Source organism: Laetiporus sulphureus, assembly GCF_001632365.1.
Source record: "Laetiporus sulphureus 93-53 unplaced genomic scaffold LAESUscaffold_30, whole genome shotgun sequence".
NCBI classification, from domain to species: domain Eukaryota; kingdom Fungi; phylum Basidiomycota; class Agaricomycetes; order Polyporales; family Laetiporaceae; genus Laetiporus; species Laetiporus sulphureus.
The window spans coordinates 186,482-204,500 of record NW_024468539.1 but is presented as its reverse complement, the minus strand read 5'-3'; the positions used below and the strand labels follow the sequence as shown (position 1 = coordinate 204,500).

Here is an 18,019-nt window from a genome sequence, read left to right as displayed (position 1 = left end):
TTGCACCCCAAAAGTGATGCCACAACATCGCGCACCTTGCAGCACGGCCAATCATGAGTGAAAGGACAACGCTTTCTCATGAGTGTCAATATTGACGCCGCCATCATGCACTGAAGCTTTGAGGCCCGGTCACCTGACATGCTCCGATCAGCGCAACTGTCAATGTCGGGCTCCGGTGTCAACTCCACTGTCAAATTCATATTGGGAGGCTCTAGCCGATATATATTGCTATATACGACTTCCGATATTCAAGTGGTAACAACGTTGTTTTACCCCAAAGCCCATCGAAGACGAGCCTGAGTTACTGACACTTTAAGGATCCCGGTTATGATCATATTGTGAAGAATGAGTTAATGACCGGCAACGTGAAGGAGACTGCTGGCTATTAACAGTGTGAGTGGTCTGATTCTCCTTCCTGATAGGGAATCGTCAACGTCTCAATAGGATCTTGCCATAACGTTACTTCTGATACTATCACGATTTTGGACATACTCGGGTCCGCTGGGCTTGAACAGAACGTCCAACTACGGCTCCTTGCGCATGGCGATGTCGCGATGGCCTTTGGAGGAACAACGAATGCGGCATTTGGCATGCTTTGTATCGAATTATTTCACATTACTGGTGGGAACGAGCCGTTCGGGTCCAGACGCAGTACGTACTCGAAAATAGGGTGATCAAGTCTTGATCCAGGGTATCGAGGCTCTGATGGGAAAATGCATCTTCATTCTCAAGGATTCAGCACTGTTCTGATCCCATCAGAAAAACGGATTGGCCGCTAATTCGACAATAGGTGCAACGCGCACATGTACAGGTCGGGTGTAAGTGGCTCTTTGTAATAGGTTCTTATTCTTGGCCCCCCCTACACCGATGCTCTCGTGATTATCTAGGTCAGCTGCGGTCCGACCGGAGGTTATCACGCCTTTTGGAACAATTGATGCAAAAAAGCAGGTGATCCTGCACTGTGAAACATACAGCGGGCCTGCCTCGTGTCTGCGTTCAACCTCGATTGACTTGTTCTCTGCAGCTCCCTATTGACACGCTCCTACACAATGTCGAAGATCTTCAGCACGTACTCCCCAATTTCTCAGAACAACGATCGCAATGGCTCGTCCGACAAATTGCTTGAAGATTCGCATGTTGCTGAGACCGCTCCTCGAATGGTAGCGAGCCATTCGACATGGCATCGTTACTCGTCATGGATGTTTTTGGGCTGCATCCTTATCGTGAATACCATCGTTGTGCTAGCTTACATGCTCTCCAGGCCTGAGTGCACGCCGCGAGATCACTCATTGTCGATGTTGTACTGTGAGCTGATCTTGCTGCCTGCGTATGTCGGTTATCATACAGCTTTCTCATTGTGGTGAGGTTTCCATCAGCGCCAGCTAATCTCTCTGTCGAGTATGAACTTGTGCAGTTCAACGGCACCGTCGGCCTCAAATCTCCCTACTCTGGTACACCGTCTCCTGAGATAGACGCAGCTTGGGATAGGATCACTACCCATGATGCCTGTACGCAGCATCTTTCATAATCGTGCGCACATCTTCACTGAAATATCATCCATATTTCTAGTGCATGTAGTGCGCCTTCCTGCTGACTATTATGAGCGGATGAACATGCCTGGAAGGCCATCGAACGTACGCTTTCACGAAGAGGATGGTGGCGGCTACTTTGGAACGATGGACATGTTCCACGTCCTGCATTGCCTTGTAAGCCTGTCAGTCTCTATTAATAACATGGAGCGCGCTGAGTGACCTGTATCTTTCAGAATCTTATCCGAAAATACACATATTTGGAGTACTATCCGAAGGTCCAAGAGACTCAGCGGACAAGGCCGTCGTTCTTTCGAGAACATCTCGGTATTCAGCTTCTCCCAGATGCTCCGCGTTCAGCATGCTAAGTATATTCCTAGATCACTGCTTGGAGACTCTGCGACAGCACATCATGTGCGCCAGCGATATCGCGGTCATCACCTACGACTGGATCGAAGACTTCGACAAGCCCTTTCCGAACTTCAACATAGTCCATCAATGCCGCAACTTTGAGAAGATTCTGGAGTGGACAGAGGAAAATACACTCCAGATTGATCATTCTCATGTGGTTCGTATCGGGGATGAGGTGGACCTTCCGGAGAGCGCTGTTGACTTGGATGGCGTTCTGAATATCAGGAAGAATGCTACATTGGTATAGTTTGTCGGCGACGTATTGGTTCTTTTGCCATTGTTGAGCATGTATGTTTGGACAGAAGACGAATTGCATGAGAATATGGTATGTCAGCCGGTGTGCACGATCGTACCAAAAGGAACAACCGTCAAGCATGTCAAATGACCGGCCTCTGTCCAAGAAATGGCTCATCAGAAATATGATTTGACACTTCTTCCATTTCAAATTGCCACCCTGTCATTTGATCCATTAGGAATGAGTCAGGGTCACCTATTCTAATTTCTGAGCCCCGAAAGAAGCAAGTGTTATAAGGGGAAAGCAAACGAACAAGGTCGAATGCGTCAAGCTGATCAACAATTGCATATGAACGATGGAGACCAACTGACAGTGCCGACCAGGAAGTATACACGTGTATTCAATTCAATCATAACCAATAGCGTTGTCTGTCAGCCCTTCATCATCATTGACCGTGAGGCACGACTCAAGCGACCGGCCAGTGGGTCCTGCACTAGGCGAACTGTCTGTATCGTTAGCATTCAATGCCTTATCCTCAAGGTCAGTGTATATGTTCCATACAAGGATCTTCTAGCAGGTACTACAGCTCAAAGAGCAGATGAAAAGGCAGAACAGAAAGATGTTCATTCTTTGCGTTCAGTCGAGAGCAATTCTCGTCGTGTTCGTGTCATACATCATCTGTATGGACCAACACATAGTCAATCAAAGACTTCATGGCCTCGCACGATGAGATCCTCACTGATAGATATCACACTTTGGCGCCATGAATGTGTTCAATGAGCACGAGTAACCACTCTCCCGACTATCTGGTGGCAGAAGACGTCAAAGATGAGCTGAGACGTGGGTTGACGACGCACATGCTTGACGGACAACCGCGGAACTGCCAATTCGATGATTATCGGAAGTAAGTCGCGCATTGTTACGGATTCTATAGGTGTGGTTGACGTTACTCCATATGTCTGAAATCAAGAACCAATGTAACACCTTGAAAGGACAAAGAGGAAATGGAATCCTCGCGCTCCGATAGAAACAATATGTTTCGACCACGAAACACTTTTCACCCTCAGCGGAAGCTACGTTCTTAGGGGCGTGGTAAAATTCAATCCATGCGATAGTACAACATGCTGAGCATCGTATGCTGCATATCATTGCTGCCCCAATCACCTCAGTTCTCTACATTATACATACATTCGCTACGAATGTCATCTGCAAGGCCTACTATTGTCACACTTATTCGGAAAGATCACATGAGACATACCGTTGAAATACTCTCCGAGCTTGTAGGCGATGAGAAGTTGAGTCGTCAATCATTCTTCACCAAACCTGCAAGGATACGAAGGGTCACGGCCCACATGTACGATGATAAGGAAGACTCCCGCATACCGTCATGGTAGGGATAGAGGAGTTCCGGAGATGAGACTGTTCACATGATCGCGAGGTAGTATCCGAGTCAAAGACCGTCAGTCAGAGTTGGACACGAAGCAACGCGGCTGTATCAATCTCACCAATCGAGTCCCTGGAGGCTGTTCAATACAAGCAATTAGCTCAGCTAACGTCATTTTGCGATGGATTCATTGTCACCGACCTTTTGTGAAGGGTTGAACATCAGCGCGACCTAGAGCGCCAGGCATTGGTCAGCAAGCCAATACGCAGACACTGTCTGGAGTGTCCTCACCGCCATCGAACAGTGCAGGAGCGGCAAAGACTAAATTGACGAGCACTACGACGGAGAGCAAGGGTGCGAAACACGTCTGCATGGTGGGGATACGATTTGACACAGGATCTCCGAGCAGCTGTTCAATGAGCCTGGTGACTGCAGGAAACGTTTCCGACTATTTCAATGGTTTTCAGGGGGCCAGTCGGATATATCCAATGAGAGCTATTCGTCCCGATTTCGTCGTAGAGACGCAGGTCCACCTACGAAGGCCGCAAACAAGTGTCAGCACCAGTCAGCGCCAGTCGTTCACCAGACATGCTTCATGTTCCATCACCTCGTGGCGAGCCTCGGCGGCAAAAGAGAGATCCAGAAATCCTCTTAGAACTCTGAGAACGCAATGTGACCTCTCCGGCTGACCTACACGCATGTCTCTGCTACTAATCCGAGAATGTTGCAGTAACCTTGACAGGCAATTCAATTGGCGGCCAACTTATCTTCAGCGCCACAAGAAGCTTGGTCGATGTCCTCGGGGTTTCGGACTTTCACATGCCAGCTCGGCGGGTTACTCCTTTGCAGGCTCAATTTCCAGAATAATATGCTTGATAGAATAATCTTCGGCCTGAAGACACCGTCACGGCAGTTGATCAGCGGCAAAGGACATCCTGCTCGTCCATGCCTGAATAGCAGTAGTTGAGTCAACCATAGTGCGCATTGCATCCGACTACGAGGGCGGACCGAAATGTTTCTGCCGAATTCGTTGGCGCCGAGCTGACCCGAACATTGTCTTATTTTTGGCAGGCGGATTGCGCATCGCACTGAGTACAGGTTAATAATGAAGCTGAAGATAAACAACACAATTTCGAAGTTAGAACGGGAACGGACAAGCCTCTATAAAGGAGGTGTCATAGAAACGCATCGAGGTGTATGGTCGTTCTCGTCATCTCCACCGAAAGGCCTATGCTGTGGAACATAGCACCATTCCTATCATGAACCCATCAGTTCACGGCTCCACATCGACGAAAGGAGATATAAATGACGCTCACATCGACACCGCAAGCCGGATGACACCCCATCCACGTCGGCCAATCTAACCACTCAACGAGCCAGTCGACATCATCCTTCCACTTCTTTAGCAGGCCTGCCGCGACGTCGACGCTTTGCTGCTCTACATCGAAAGCGTCTCTCCACGCGGAAGTTAGCACCCTGCAGATCTCGTGCAGGACCACGTCTACGGCCCGAAACAGCACATGCTCCTGCTTTGTAAACCGCGCGGCAGGGAGATGTGCCGTGAACCTGGTCGCGCAACCGTGCGCAATCTCCGCGAACCAGTCAGGCTCGCCGACGCCCGTACGCGGCATGTACGGCAGCAGCGAGGTGATCAGCTGTTGACGGATGTCTGCGGTGTGGGCCGACACATTAGTGGTCGGCTGGTGCAGCAAATACCGCAAGTATGGCAGCCTGTCGGAGAAGCGATCTTCAATGACTCGCGCGAGGCCCTGCCAGTCCAGTCCACTCCCCGCCGTCGAAACCCGCGCAAACACGTCCGCGGCGTCCGCTTGCACCGTCGCTATGTCCATTGCAGAGATGTTGAGCAATCGATACTGCCGCCGCGTGAGCGAGCGGCGCGCCTTGGCTAGCGATGTGAGCGCAGGATCGAAGAAGGATATCAAGCCCGACGGGTCGACGCGCACACGTAGCTCGCCAGGAAAGTCGTTATGCCACGCGCCGGCATGCCCGACCTCGTGCATAACGGAATTAGGAAAGCTGCCTTTCCATCCAGGTGGGGGAGTGGGGGAACCACCGCCAGGGCCGCCCGGTCCTCTGGGACTGCCAGGCCGATCTGGTGGACCGCCTGGCCCGTGTTCCGGACTTTCTGGCAGCGGCAGACCCTGAAGTCGGTCCCGCGATGTGAGATATTGATCTTTCCTTGGACCACCTCGAGGGCCACCGATCGATCCTCCACCTACGACGTTGACCGCAGAGACGAGTTCCAGCCCTTGCGAGAAATTGCAGTACATGATTTCACTAAAGGTCGCTTAGTCTATAATTGAACACGAATGTCGAAAGATGCCAACACTCACAAATCTGCCTCCATCCTGACGTATCCGTCGATTCCGTATTGCGCGCCCCACGTGCAGGCGTCGGTTATCAGTTGCCTTTCACCACTCCTTCCTCCCGCTCCACCCCTTATTTCTCCCCAAACGAGTAATTCTTGCGTGTCTACGACTCCAGAAACCTTGTTTCCACTGCTGCCGTCAAAATAGACCAGCTTCAGTTCACGGGTCGTACTGAAGGTGAACAACGTGCTATCGTTTCCGCGCCCTGCGAAAAACATAGAATGCTCCGGGTCGAATGCGATCCAGTCCATCTCAGGGAGAACATCACTGCCCCTGCCGTGATAGAGGAGTGTCCCAGGAGGTATGCTGGCAGGAACAATTGCATGCCCTGAATCGCGCCGATGTGAATTTGGTGGATGTTCCAGCGGAACAGAGCTTACCGTTGGGGTATATGGCATTGGCAGCCGTTTGCATCAGTGACGCTAAGGCTTGAAAGATGAAATTGCCAGTCGCATCCTGGCTTAGAGGTTCATCCCACGGCAGGGACACACGCGTCTCTGCCTGAGCGGTGAGCGGATACTGATCTGAAGCATACGCTGCTGCCACAGCATTGGCGGCAGCAATGCGCACTGCTAAAGCAGTGAGCCAGTTCATGAGAGCTTGGAGGAATGGAGAGCGATAGAGGATACATCTCACTGATGCGCAGCAGGACGGTGGTAATAGAGGGCAAGTCCGTGCTACACGTGTTACGGTGAGGCACGCGGTCACGTGCGATACGCGTCAAGACCTCCGGCACGTTCCGGCCGCCAAGACAGTGGCAACATCCAACGGAGACATTTCAAAGGGCTGGATCCATTGCAAGCAATATGTTTCGAAAAGCGAAACAAGGGCCACCGCTCCGTCCTGACGATGTAGGCATGTTCTCTGTCGGTTTCGCGGTTCAGGAATGTCGAGCAGTGCCTCCAGGGCCGGATATCCCAGAAGAAACTGCCAGTGCCGCGAATCAGCCACGCGGAAACTGCGCGTCCTATACGCAACTGTCGCGGTCACGTGGGCGCGCAAGGTTTGATATAGGCGACGACTTGCTCCCGACCTGCTCCCGATTGTCGTCGTCCCCCCCCGGCAGCCTCGTCGGTGCATTCTGCTCCCTGTCTATCACATCTACGCCTGACGGCATTGACGAAACGATGCCGAAGCATGCGCTAGATGCCGAGAATGCTTCCGTGACCTCGACGCCACAGCCCAAGCGCCCGCGACCTCACACGAGCAGCCCCGAGCGAGATCTACCAACCATATCTTCGCCACTGAGCGCACGCTCCTTAAGCAGCACTCTGTGGACATATCCAACACCGTCGGACTCACCATCGAATCCGTTCAGTATGAAACGCTCGCTCGTCGCGCTCACCCTCCCCCAGCCGACCCGTTTTAGCCAACATCTTGCCCTGCGCTTTCAGCTAGTGTATGATGGCCCTAGAAGTAAGGCAGATAGGACGCTGAAGAACCAGCTTCACAATGTCTTTCGTATCGTCCAGGTCCCGAAGAGCTACACTCTGCGCCACATCCACCATCTCGTATTGTTCCTCTTCGCAACTGATACGTGCTTGGATGCACCGTTGACATCCAAGGCACCGACGAAGCGGCATCGGAGCAAGCGACTTATTGACATGATGAGGGTTGCGGGCGAGGGGCTTGCGGGGAAGGGAGCACGGCGAGAACCAGCATCGGGTATATGGCGGGGAAGATCTGCTACGCCGGATTATTCACTTACCTTACGCCCGGCCGTCAGTTCTGCCGTCCCGGACGGCTGGATCGGACACGTGTTCGAGGTGCGCAGCGGTATTCAGTTCTCTGGCTCGAATGAGCGACCCAAGATCAAGCCGAACACCGGACGGGTCCGCAAACGGGCGTCGAGCGTACGAGAACGAATACTGTTCCGAGACCTATACGATCAAGAGTACGCTGCGCTGTATCCAGAGGAAAGCTTTGCTTCCTCGAGTGCCAGCAGCGATCTGGATGTTGTGTCGAGCGTGGACGAGACCGGGTTCGAAGATGACGCCTGCGGGACTGCGGGATGGATGTGGGAAGCAGAAGACGACTACACTCTAGAAAAAGTGTGGTGCGGTTCCGTCCAGCTTGGACTGCAGGAAGGCATCATATACGTACGTCGTCTCTCGTAGCCACTCGTCGTCGCACTGTGTTGACATGCATCCGTAGCGCCACCTACCAGGTATCTCAGTACAGATCACCATCAACAGGACGAATGTTCCAGTGCGTAGAGGACGGGGCAACCAGCCTTATGTTTTCAAGTGGCGCGGCAGCTCGCGAGGCGCGATCCGCATAGCACATGTGGACGCACGTAGAATGACATCGGAGGAAAGCAAGGAAAGCAACGGCAACTTGGTATACCTCACGAGCGAAGCGTTCGAGGACGAAGTGGAGAACGAGGAGGAACGTCTCCAGAAGTGGAACGACCCCAACGCATTCGCCCGCTTCCTGGAGCGCGAGTCGGTGCGGGAGATCGCGTCTCGGAAATCCTCTGCCGCGCCTGCGCTAGGATTGGAGGACTCACCCATGCTCCCGGAACAGCTCGAGACGACTATGTCCCCCTTTTCTCCATCATCACCGTTGATTTCGAGTGAGGCTACGTTGCCCCAGCTCTCTTTCGCCTCTTCCGCCTCGCAGTCGGACTACTCGTCTGTGTCGTCATACCCATCCCGCCACTCCTCCTCCCTCTCTCTTTCAGACTTTTTCCTGGCGTCGCTGCCGGAGGTCACGCCTGCCCCGGGAAATCCTGTGATCGCGCGTCGTGTGGCGCAGCAGCGTCTTCATTTCGAGCGGCTCGCGAAGGATGGACTTCGACCCATGTTGATCAACGGGCGGCGTATCAAGGACGATGACAGCAATAACAATGACGATGCCGACAACAAGGATGAGAAGGGAGTCTCTGATCTCAAGCTGCTTAGAAAGTCGCCGGGCATTGTGAGAAATGACGAGGAAGGAGAGGAAGCCAAGGATTGTAGCCCACTCAAGAGGGGTGCGAGATACCTGAAACGGGGACGAATTGAGAATCGGAACCTGGGCTCTGAGCAAGAAATATGAGATACCCGAGGATCTATTGTACTATGGAATAGGAAATATGTTTTGGATAGGATCATCATTGTACTACGAAACAGGTATAGGCGCTTATACATGGAAGGTTGCGAAACACGTCGCAGCCGGCTCTACATATTGCAGCGAGCTTGAGTCTGTCACACCGAATGCATCGCATGCGATATGCGCTGTGTCTATTCGAGGACAAGTGGATACAAATACATGTTACCGGCTTCCGGGCGGTAGTACTTCGTTCGAGTCATCGTCGTCTGCAGCCATCATATACTGTATGATGAGATGTAGTATCAGTTTCTTCTCGTAGCAGTCTAGCTTCTGCGCTCTATCTGCACTTCTGGACGTCCCGAAGAGTCACACATGGATCTCCATCTCAAGCTTCTCGCCTCCCGCGCACAACAGGCACCACCATGATTGAATCCATTCAAGTAATACTAAGAGTCTAGGAAATCCTGGTGCGGCAAGGGTGTTAGCCAGCCGGCACCTTCCCATCTCATGGGCGCAAAGGGAGTGAGAGGCTGATGAGGCCACAAACGAATGGGGCCTATGGTACTACAGGTGCATAGTTATATGCTTTTCCACCCTTCCGTACTTGCCCGCTCCGTTTCCAGGTACCGCCCTTGTCACGGTTTTTCCACGCCACAAGTCTCAAGCGCCCACGGACTATTATTTATCCACCTAGTTACCATATATAGAAGATACCACTACGCCTCCACGTGTATATCTTAGTATACCCACGCCACTCGGACATCCCTCAGACATGTACCAGTCACATGACCCTACGTCATAGTGACATCATAAGCCTGGACTCCATAGACACTCCTAGACTTAGACGAACTCCACTAGGCCTGAGCACACCATAATGATGTATTATTAGTAACCTAGAGTATGCAGGGTCCTACACCCAGTATCAGGGGTCTCGACCCTCATGTATATATACCCGCTCGAGCTGAGGCCTACCCCTCAGTTTCGAGTTGGTCTTTACTCCTCCACTTAAGCTAAAGAACCCTGACGGGTTAGGCGAGAGTAGACCCAGGAGTTCCTGAGATCCTTCACATAACTCGAAACTGCTCTCTTTAGTCTGTGGGCACCGGTCGACACCTCGGACTGTTATCTCTCTGTCGATCAACTTCATCCTCATCGTGCCTAGTCAGGGCTTCTTCCCACTTTCCTCAGGCTTAGCTGCGCCCTGCTGAACCTCTTCGGTGAAGTGAATACGCGGATTGTTAGTCAGGATACATAGGCCCTAAACCAGCCTCCTGCGAAAGTGGGCGACATACTACAGTCCCAAACCTTGCCGTGACCCCAGGCGTAAGGGGACTCTCTGCACAAATCTAGTGGTTAAAACCGCATTAGGGCTGCCAAGAAGGGCCAGGAGTGCCTGACGACGACAGCACCTCTAGGGGAGAGGGACGCAGTACTTCTTAAAAGGGTACATATATCAAGTACGCCGCAGCAACGAGGCAGCTCCTGTATTGGACTGACCAGCGGGGTAATCTGACGTTCGGGCTGCTAAGTCCATATAAACTATCCTCGGCCTAGCTGCCATGCTATCGGAGGATTTATCCTCTAACGTCGCCATCCTAGCCACCAGGTCTAGGGGTAGCAGATGTAACAACCGCAGACAAGGAAGAACTTGCAGGAGGTCGGGACACCTTTGAAAGAAACCCTAAAGCTGTAAATCAGCAACACTTCTGGACCACTTCGGCAAAACCTGCATAACCTCGAGTAGCGAGGGAATAAACCTGCTTGCTCAGTGCTAAAGAGGCACCAGACGTGTATTCAACCCCTGCGCAGTTCTGACTTACTTAGGGGTTTAGTTACCAATACATACGTAGACAAATAGTCATTTGGCATGGGACGAACTCTCGGAAAGCTCTGCTGGAACGGCAGGTGGACCAAGGTTACATCCCTTCAGAGGTAGTTGGACACTGGTGGTGAAATAATCAAAGACCACAAAGACCCCTCTGTGACTGCGAACCGCGCCACTCAGGACTCCATAGTAACTAGACCTACTAGGAGTAGCAGGACTCTAAAGCTGCATCTGGGTCATTACAAGGCCCTGGAGAAGAACAGCTCGACAAGCACGTGAGTAGATCCCGACATCGAATGCAAAGGTTCTTGTTGGAAGGATATACATCTATATACACCATATCTCCAGGACCAGTAGAGTGGGATCAAGTTTACGAGCATATCAGCATCGTATTTCGGGCCGACTTTATCTATCAACCTCACGTCGCCCAAGCCCGCTTCCTCCTATACCGCTACCAGGTCATCATCGACTACTACGAAAGGCTCGAATACCAGCCACATCGTATAGTTCGAGAAACTCCTCGACAACTACAGTCAGTAGAAGACGATCAGGAGTTATACCATCTCCTGTTTGACGAGGAATACGGTATTTCTTCCAGCGACGAAGAAGAACCTTTCTGAACAGGTCGCCAAAACCCCGACCAGGTACCAACACCGAAAATGGCCGAAATCGCACAATCTGAACATTTCGTAGAAGGACATCTGAATCCTGAAGGCCCGGAACCCAGGGCACCCACTCCATCGTCCTTCAATGACACCAACATCCTTGCTCCCACTCCCCAATACTTTATGACACCAGCAATGCTAGAAGCGATTCCCAGGAGAAGGGGGCCTTCAGCAAGGCTGGTAGAGGAATTCACCACCCTGTATCCCAATGAGCAAAGAACAGGGAGGCGCTTCCATCAATGGGAGTACGATATCCGGGCTCATGACCACTCTGAAGAAGATCGAGCTCGGTACTGGTCACAACCAGTAGATGTGGTAGCAAGGCACGGAGGGGCAGCAAGGGGGCAGGACTACATCTGGTCAAGCCACACCTCGGGAACCCCACCAGGGTACGAGCGATACAGGCTCCCCGATAATAGGCAAAGCTATTACTTGGCACGACCTGGCCTCCCCCCACCCATGGAGGAAACCCCCGGATTCTGGACCCAACCTGTTGACATGCGGCGTGCTTACAAACACCTACAAAATGACTACAACCGACTGCGCAGTCGACTTGACGAGGCACGGAGGGAGGTAGCCGAAGCATGAGAAGGGCATCTGGCTGTGGAAGCAATCCGGAATCATCTCATGAGACAAGTAAATGAGACGACCAGGGATAAAAATGCCATAGCAATAGAGCGCGGTAACCAGATCTCCAAGCTAGAAACAGAGCTGGAAGCCTTTAAGAAGGCGCTCCGATCAAGTGAAGAGAGGGTCAAGGGTCTAGAAGGAATCAACAAGACCCAAGAAACCTGCATTCACCTGCTAGAAGCCATGATGCAGCCACCACCCACTTCCCCCATTCGATCACCTAAGAAACTGGTCGATAAAGGCAAGAGGAGACAGGATCCTGACCAGCAGGATATTCGGGATTGGGTAAAAGGAGTCAGCAGAACCGCCGGCCCTAGTGGGCTCAAGCCGGCACACCAGGCAAACTCTGAGCAGCCGCCCCCTAGGGTGCAGACGCCCCTAATGTCCCCGGCACACTCCTACAAGGGAGACCAAGATGACGAGTTGGCGGGAGCCCTTTACGCATTCCCTTCAGAGCAACCGGTCCCACCTCCAGATCGAGATTATCGCTCTGCGGCTCCGCCACCGGCATCCTCGGACGAAGTCCACAGAAAATCGTTCCGAGGTCCAAAGGTTAACCTCCCGGAGCCATTCGACGGTACCAAAACCAAGGCAAAGGCATGGCTTGTTGATGTAATGAACTACATCATCATGAAACCCAGCGAGTTTGAAGACGAACAAAGTAAAATTCGCTGGGCAACGTCTTATATTCGTGGGCCACAGATCGATCATTGGAAGGCCTTCCTACTAGAAAGAATGATGGGAGGACCCCCGGTCTACGCCACGCTCCAGGATTTCATCACGGACTTCAAGAAGATTTACTACCCCGCAAATCCGGAGCTGGAAGGTCAACGAATGCTGCGAAACATGCAGCAATGGTACAAGCCTTGGGAGGAATTCGAAGCTGAATAGGAACATTGGGTCAAGGTCTCGGGGTACAAGGATGAGCAGCTGCTGCTCCAATTGCTCAGGACAGCCATGAGAAAAGAACTCTGCAATAGAGTGTGGTCATCCGAAGGTATTAGCCGGGATGTCAACAGCTACAGCCTGTGGAAACAGGTCGCAGCCCGGTTAGACCTTCAACAACAGCAGCAGTGGGCTTCCACCTTCGAGGACTGAAAGGGCAAGGGGAAAGCTAAGAACTCAAAAACCCGACAAGTCCACCAAGAGGAAGGTACTACTACGGTAATGACAAGCGCGGTTAGGACAACGGGAAGGGCACCCATCAGAAATGTCGATGAGGCAGGAAAAGCAGTGCCACACAAGGAAACGGTAGGCATCGAAAGTGAACACGACAAGCACTGGAAGTGTGGTACCTGCGGAAAAGAAAGGTCAGAGAAGGGGTAGTGCATGGATATATGGCACACCCATTACTACGACGGAAAGGCACAGTGCTGGTGCAAAAAGGATGCCCAGCCTGCAGCTCGGGCCAGCACGGTAGAAGAAACTGAGGCCGTACGAGCATTCAAGGTGGCCATTGCGGCCAACCTCGCTCTGCTCAACCAGGCGGGTTTTCAATTCGGCAAGGCTTAAGTACGCAAGTCTTGCAGGACTATCAACTCGATCCGAACAATTTCATTTCCCTGACCAGTAACGTGCATTCCTTGGTCATGGAGGCTCAAAAGCCTGAGAAGGGCCCTGGTTTACATGGGTCACCCCTGACCATTAATGGCCATTCCATGGTTACGGAGGTCGCAAGACCTGAGAAGGGTCATGGTTTAGACGGGTCACCAAAAGGTAGGTCCCCGAGGAGAGTCGAGCTGATGGTGGTGGAGGCAATGCCTGAGAAGCACCATCAAGCCATACCTGAAAACACCTCAGAGGGATGTGGGCAGGAGGGTCTAAGCTCAGGAAAGGGAAAAATCAGTACCCCTGATGCAGACGACAGCACACCACCACACCCTAGCGGATCTCGATTTTCTATTCTTTCCTCTATCAACTGTACCACTAGCACTACGTCGGACAATATGGGTACAAGTAGTGGTGCCCAATTTAATGTAACAGTAGTAGGAGTGAAAACGGGGTCTCGGGATGACGGGACCTTAGCAGTGCCTGATCAAGCTCGGCCGGATCAAGAAGCATCGGTGCTTAATTCCGTGAATAGCTCAATTTCTAACATTTCTTCAGTTCAGAACATGGACAGTTTGCAAGTGGAAGCTTTGACATCGGCAAGGCGTACACCGAGGAAGAAGGCACAGAAAATCACTTTGCGTGTATTTTTAAACCACCCGCAAGCCATCGTACCCATCCGCCAAACAGAAGGTGCAGCAGGGTATGATCTGCATTCAGCAGAGGAAGTGGTCATTCCCGAACGCTCCCGTCTCCTCGTAGATACCGGCCTGAAGTTGATGATACCCAGGGATGCTACGGACGCATCGCTTCACGCTCAGGCTTGGCTGTAAAATATGGAATAGATGTAGGAGCCAGAGTAATAGACTCAGACTATTTCAGTCGAGTCAAAATACTCCTAATCAATACCCTCGATACCCCGTTCCAGATTGAGTATGGGGACCGAGTCGCCCAGCTAATCTTGGAACGAAACGATACCCCTATCACCGAAGTCATGACGGAAATAGCAGAAACAGCAAGAGGGACTGCTGGTTTCAGATCGACCGGTACTAAACTGTGTGGACAATTCAACGTCCGTGCAGTACGACGACATCGCCAGATCGATATACCTGTAACAATAGAAGTTGGGGTTAGGAATATACCCGCCAAAGGGACCCCTAACCGAGACGGCGACATGACCCATTATGTATTATTAGATATAGTTATCCAAGGCCATGGAGAGTGTCGATTGTTCAATGTGACTACCTTTTCGGACCACGACATGTTCCTCGGGTTCGATTGGTTAGAAGATCACAACCCTGACATTGACTGGGCTAAACGCACGCTTCGCTTCACGCGTTGTAACTGCGGGGAGCTTAAGTTGGAAGATGGGGATAAGGTGCTGGCATTGGACAGCGACTACATTCGGAAGCAGTTCTCCGAATATGAACACATACGAGCCACCAAGGCCACTGACCTAGCCATCGCTCAAGGCAAGAGTACCAAAGCCAAGAGCATGCAAGAGGTTGTTCCAGAAGAATACTGGGATTATAAGGAAGTCTTCGAGGAAGCTGAATTCGATCAGCTCCCTGAATGCAGAGTATGGGATCACGCCATAGAATTAGTAGACGGCGCGAAACCTTTCTGTGGAAAGGTATATCCAATGAGCGTAAAAGAACAAGAAGCGCTGGATATATTCCTAGAAGAAAACCTTAAGACTGGTCGCATACGACAGTCCAAATCCCCCTGGGGCGCCCCCTTCTTCTTTGTCAAGAAAAAGGATGGCAAGTTACGGCCGGTACAGGACTATAGATGGCTCAATGAAGTGACAAAGAAAAATAAATACCCGCTCCCTCTAATCAATGACTTATTTGACCGGCTTAAGGAAGCCCAGTACTACTCCAAGCTTGACATCCGGTGGGGCTATAATAACATACTGACCAAGGAAAAAGATGAGAAAAAGGCCGCGTTCGTCACGAACTGAGGTCTGTTCGAGCCTCTAGTGATGTTCTTCGGACTCACTAATTCACCATCAACATTCCAAATAATGATGAATGACATCTTCCACGATCTAATCCTTACTGGAAAGGTTATGGTATACCTGGACGATATCTTAATATTTACCAAGGACATGGACGAGCATCGCCAGGTTGTAAAACAAGTACTTAAAATACTCCGGGAACACAAGTTAACGTGCAAACCTGAAAAATGCGAGTTCCATGTCGAAGAAACTGAGTACCTCGGCCACATCATTGGTCATGGGAAACTTCGCATGGATCCTGCAAAGGTTGCGGGCATTGCCGAATGGCCAGAACCCAGGTCCAAGAAGGACATTCAACAGTTCCTCAGATTCTGTAATTATTATAGACATTTTGTAAAAGGCTTCGGCTCCTTGGCCAAGCCTCTTTCGGACCTTACAGGCAACCGAGAATGAGAATGGACGGACACTGAACGAAGTGCCTTCCAAGATCTCAAGGACCTCCTTACATCGGCCCCAATTGTACACATACCTACGGACGAGGACCCATTTATGGTAGAAGTAGATGCTTCGCAATTTGCCCTTGGGGCAGTTTTTATGCAGAAGCAAGATAATCTTTGGGTACCAGTATCTTATTACAGTAGGTCATTCAAGGATGCCAAGAAGAACTATCAGGTGTATGATAGAGAGCTTCTCGCCATTGTAGATGGTCTAGAAGAATGGCGACACTACTTAATACATGCCAAGCATACTGTACAGATCTTCACTGATCACCTTAATCTGACATACTTTAGGAAACCCCAGAAGATCAACCCCCATCAAGCACGTTGGATGTCTTTCCTCGCTGAATACGATTTTGAACTGCATCATATCCCAGGCAAGAAAAACAGTGCAGCAAACGCTCTTAGCAGATGACCAGACTATGACGACGGTATGGATCACTTGGATAATCAGGTCGTATTACCTGCCGAGTTGTTCCGGAGTACCAAAGTTGTAGGGACCGATGCTATCCGTGACCTCTGTGTCATACATTCATCCGAGTATTTATTATGAAAAACTTTGCCTCAAAAGGAGCTCGAGTCAGCGGAGGACGGCACACTCTGGAGGGGGGGTGAAATTCTCATAATCCCAAATAACCAAGAAATAATCGGCAAAGTAATACAGTCCCACCACGATGCCGCGTTCATGGGACACCCAGCAATAGAAAGGACCATGGAATTAATCAAGCGATCGTACTGGTGGCCGGAGATGATCAAAGATGTTACGGCGTATGTGAAAGGTTGCGGGACCTGTCAAAAAGCCAAACCTAACTGCCAACACAGATCAGCACCACTAGAGCCAAACTCAGTTCCAGATCACAACTGGCAGTACATCTCCACGGACCTTATTGTAAAACTACCTACAGTAGACGGGTACGACTCCATCCTTGTATTTGTAGATTTGAAGTCAAAAGACTTCATAGCCATACCCTGCACGGAGTCGATTAACTCGAAGGACTATGCGGACTTGTACATTAAACATGTAATGTCGGCACACGGACTAGCGGAAAGGATATGGTCTGACAGGGGACCACAGTTCGTATCCTCGTTTACTAAGGATGTATACCAACAGTTGGGCGTCCAGGGAAATCCTTCTACTGCCTACCACCCCCAGACGGATGGGCAGACTGAACGAATGAACCAGGAAATAGAGACCTACTTGAGGATATATACCTCCTATAGACAGGATGACTGGCCTTCCAAGATACCCCTCGCTATGTTCGCATATCGAAACCATAGACAGGCAAGCACCAGCTATACCCCATTTTACCTTATGCACGGATACCACCCCTACATGGGAGTCGAAACTAGGAAAGAACCCCGTAACCAATCAGCCAAAGAATGGACGAAGGAGATGGAGAAACTTTCCAAGGACGCGACTAATCACCTTACCAAAGCAAAAGGTATAATGAAGAAGTACCATGATGGCAAATACCCGGACCATGCGGCCTATACCAAGGGCGATCTGGTACTATTAGAGGGAACTAATATTACAACTACTCGACCAAGCAAGAAGCTGGACGATAAACATTACGGACCCTTTAGTATAGTAGAAAAGGTTGGGAAGTCGGCATTCAGACTCAAGCTACCACCTGCTTGACGTCATATACACCCCGTCTTTCACGAATCTTTATTAATACCCTATCACCCTGCGCAATTTAGCGTACAAAAAGACGGTACTACTATACCCGTTCTGGAAGGTGAACCTCCTACCATCAGCCAAATCCTTGACAGCAAAAAATCCAAAACTGGACTATTATACCTGGTCAAATGGAAGGGAAAGGACGACACCGATAACACCTGGATACCCTGCTCTACTATAGCAAAGGACTACATCCTATTACTTAATAACTTCCATAAGTTACACCCCAAG

At 50.9% G+C, this 18,019-nt stretch overlaps 5 protein-coding genes across 5 annotated transcripts; 3 read left to right on the top strand and 2 right to left on the bottom strand.

Annotated features, from left to right (window-relative positions):
- The first annotated feature begins 851 nt into the window (after positions 1 to 851).
- On the top strand, positions 852 to 2,288 carry LAESUDRAFT_727628 (uncharacterized protein). Its single transcript, XM_040909258.1, has 5 exons — positions 852 to 1,305; positions 1,377 to 1,508; positions 1,570 to 1,706; positions 1,766 to 1,856; positions 1,910 to 2,288. The coding sequence occupies exons 1-5, from the start codon at positions 1,050 to 1,052 to the stop codon at positions 2,185 to 2,187; spliced, it is 894 nt and encodes a 297-aa protein (XP_040762497.1). The 5' UTR covers positions 852 to 1,049; the 3' UTR covers positions 2,188 to 2,288.
- Positions 2,289 to 2,452: 164 nt separating this feature from the next.
- LAESUDRAFT_282653 (uncharacterized protein) lies at positions 2,453 to 3,159 on the top strand. The gene is made up of 2 exons (XM_040901823.1): positions 2,453 to 3,079; positions 3,146 to 3,159. The coding sequence occupies exon 1, from the start codon at positions 2,497 to 2,499 to the stop codon at positions 2,953 to 2,955; it is 459 nt and encodes a 152-aa protein (XP_040762496.1). The 5' UTR covers positions 2,453 to 2,496; the 3' UTR covers positions 2,956 to 3,079; positions 3,146 to 3,159.
- An 81-nt stretch (positions 3,160 to 3,240) lies between these two features.
- Positions 3,241 to 4,104, bottom strand: LAESUDRAFT_727627 (uncharacterized protein). The gene is made up of 6 exons (XM_040909257.1): positions 3,851 to 4,104; positions 3,761 to 3,790; positions 3,681 to 3,698; positions 3,559 to 3,594; positions 3,434 to 3,498; positions 3,241 to 3,381 (listed from the first exon to the last, which is right to left on the bottom strand). Exons 1-5 carry the CDS (start codon positions 3,930 to 3,932, stop codon positions 3,479 to 3,481), a joined length of 186 nt encoding a protein of 61 aa, XP_040762495.1. The 5' UTR covers positions 3,933 to 4,104; the 3' UTR covers positions 3,241 to 3,381; positions 3,434 to 3,478.
- A 616-nt stretch (positions 4,105 to 4,720) lies between these two features.
- Positions 4,721 to 6,543, bottom strand: LAESUDRAFT_715317 (uncharacterized protein; the record flags this gene model as incomplete). Its single annotated transcript, XM_040907139.1, has 4 exons — positions 4,721 to 4,813; positions 4,876 to 5,857; positions 5,914 to 6,277; positions 6,330 to 6,543. The coding sequence occupies 4 exons, from the start codon at positions 6,541 to 6,543 to the stop codon at positions 4,721 to 4,723; spliced, it is 1,653 nt and encodes a 550-aa protein (XP_040762494.1).
- Positions 6,544 to 6,726: 183 nt separating this feature from the next.
- LAESUDRAFT_750932 (uncharacterized protein) lies at positions 6,727 to 9,091 on the top strand. The gene is made up of 2 exons (XM_040911635.1): positions 6,727 to 8,048; positions 8,104 to 9,091. The coding sequence occupies exons 1-2, from the start codon at positions 6,756 to 6,758 to the stop codon at positions 8,986 to 8,988; spliced, it is 2,178 nt and encodes a 725-aa protein (XP_040762493.1). The 5' UTR covers positions 6,727 to 6,755; the 3' UTR covers positions 8,989 to 9,091.
- The last annotated feature ends 8,928 nt before the right edge of the window (positions 9,092 to 18,019 follow it).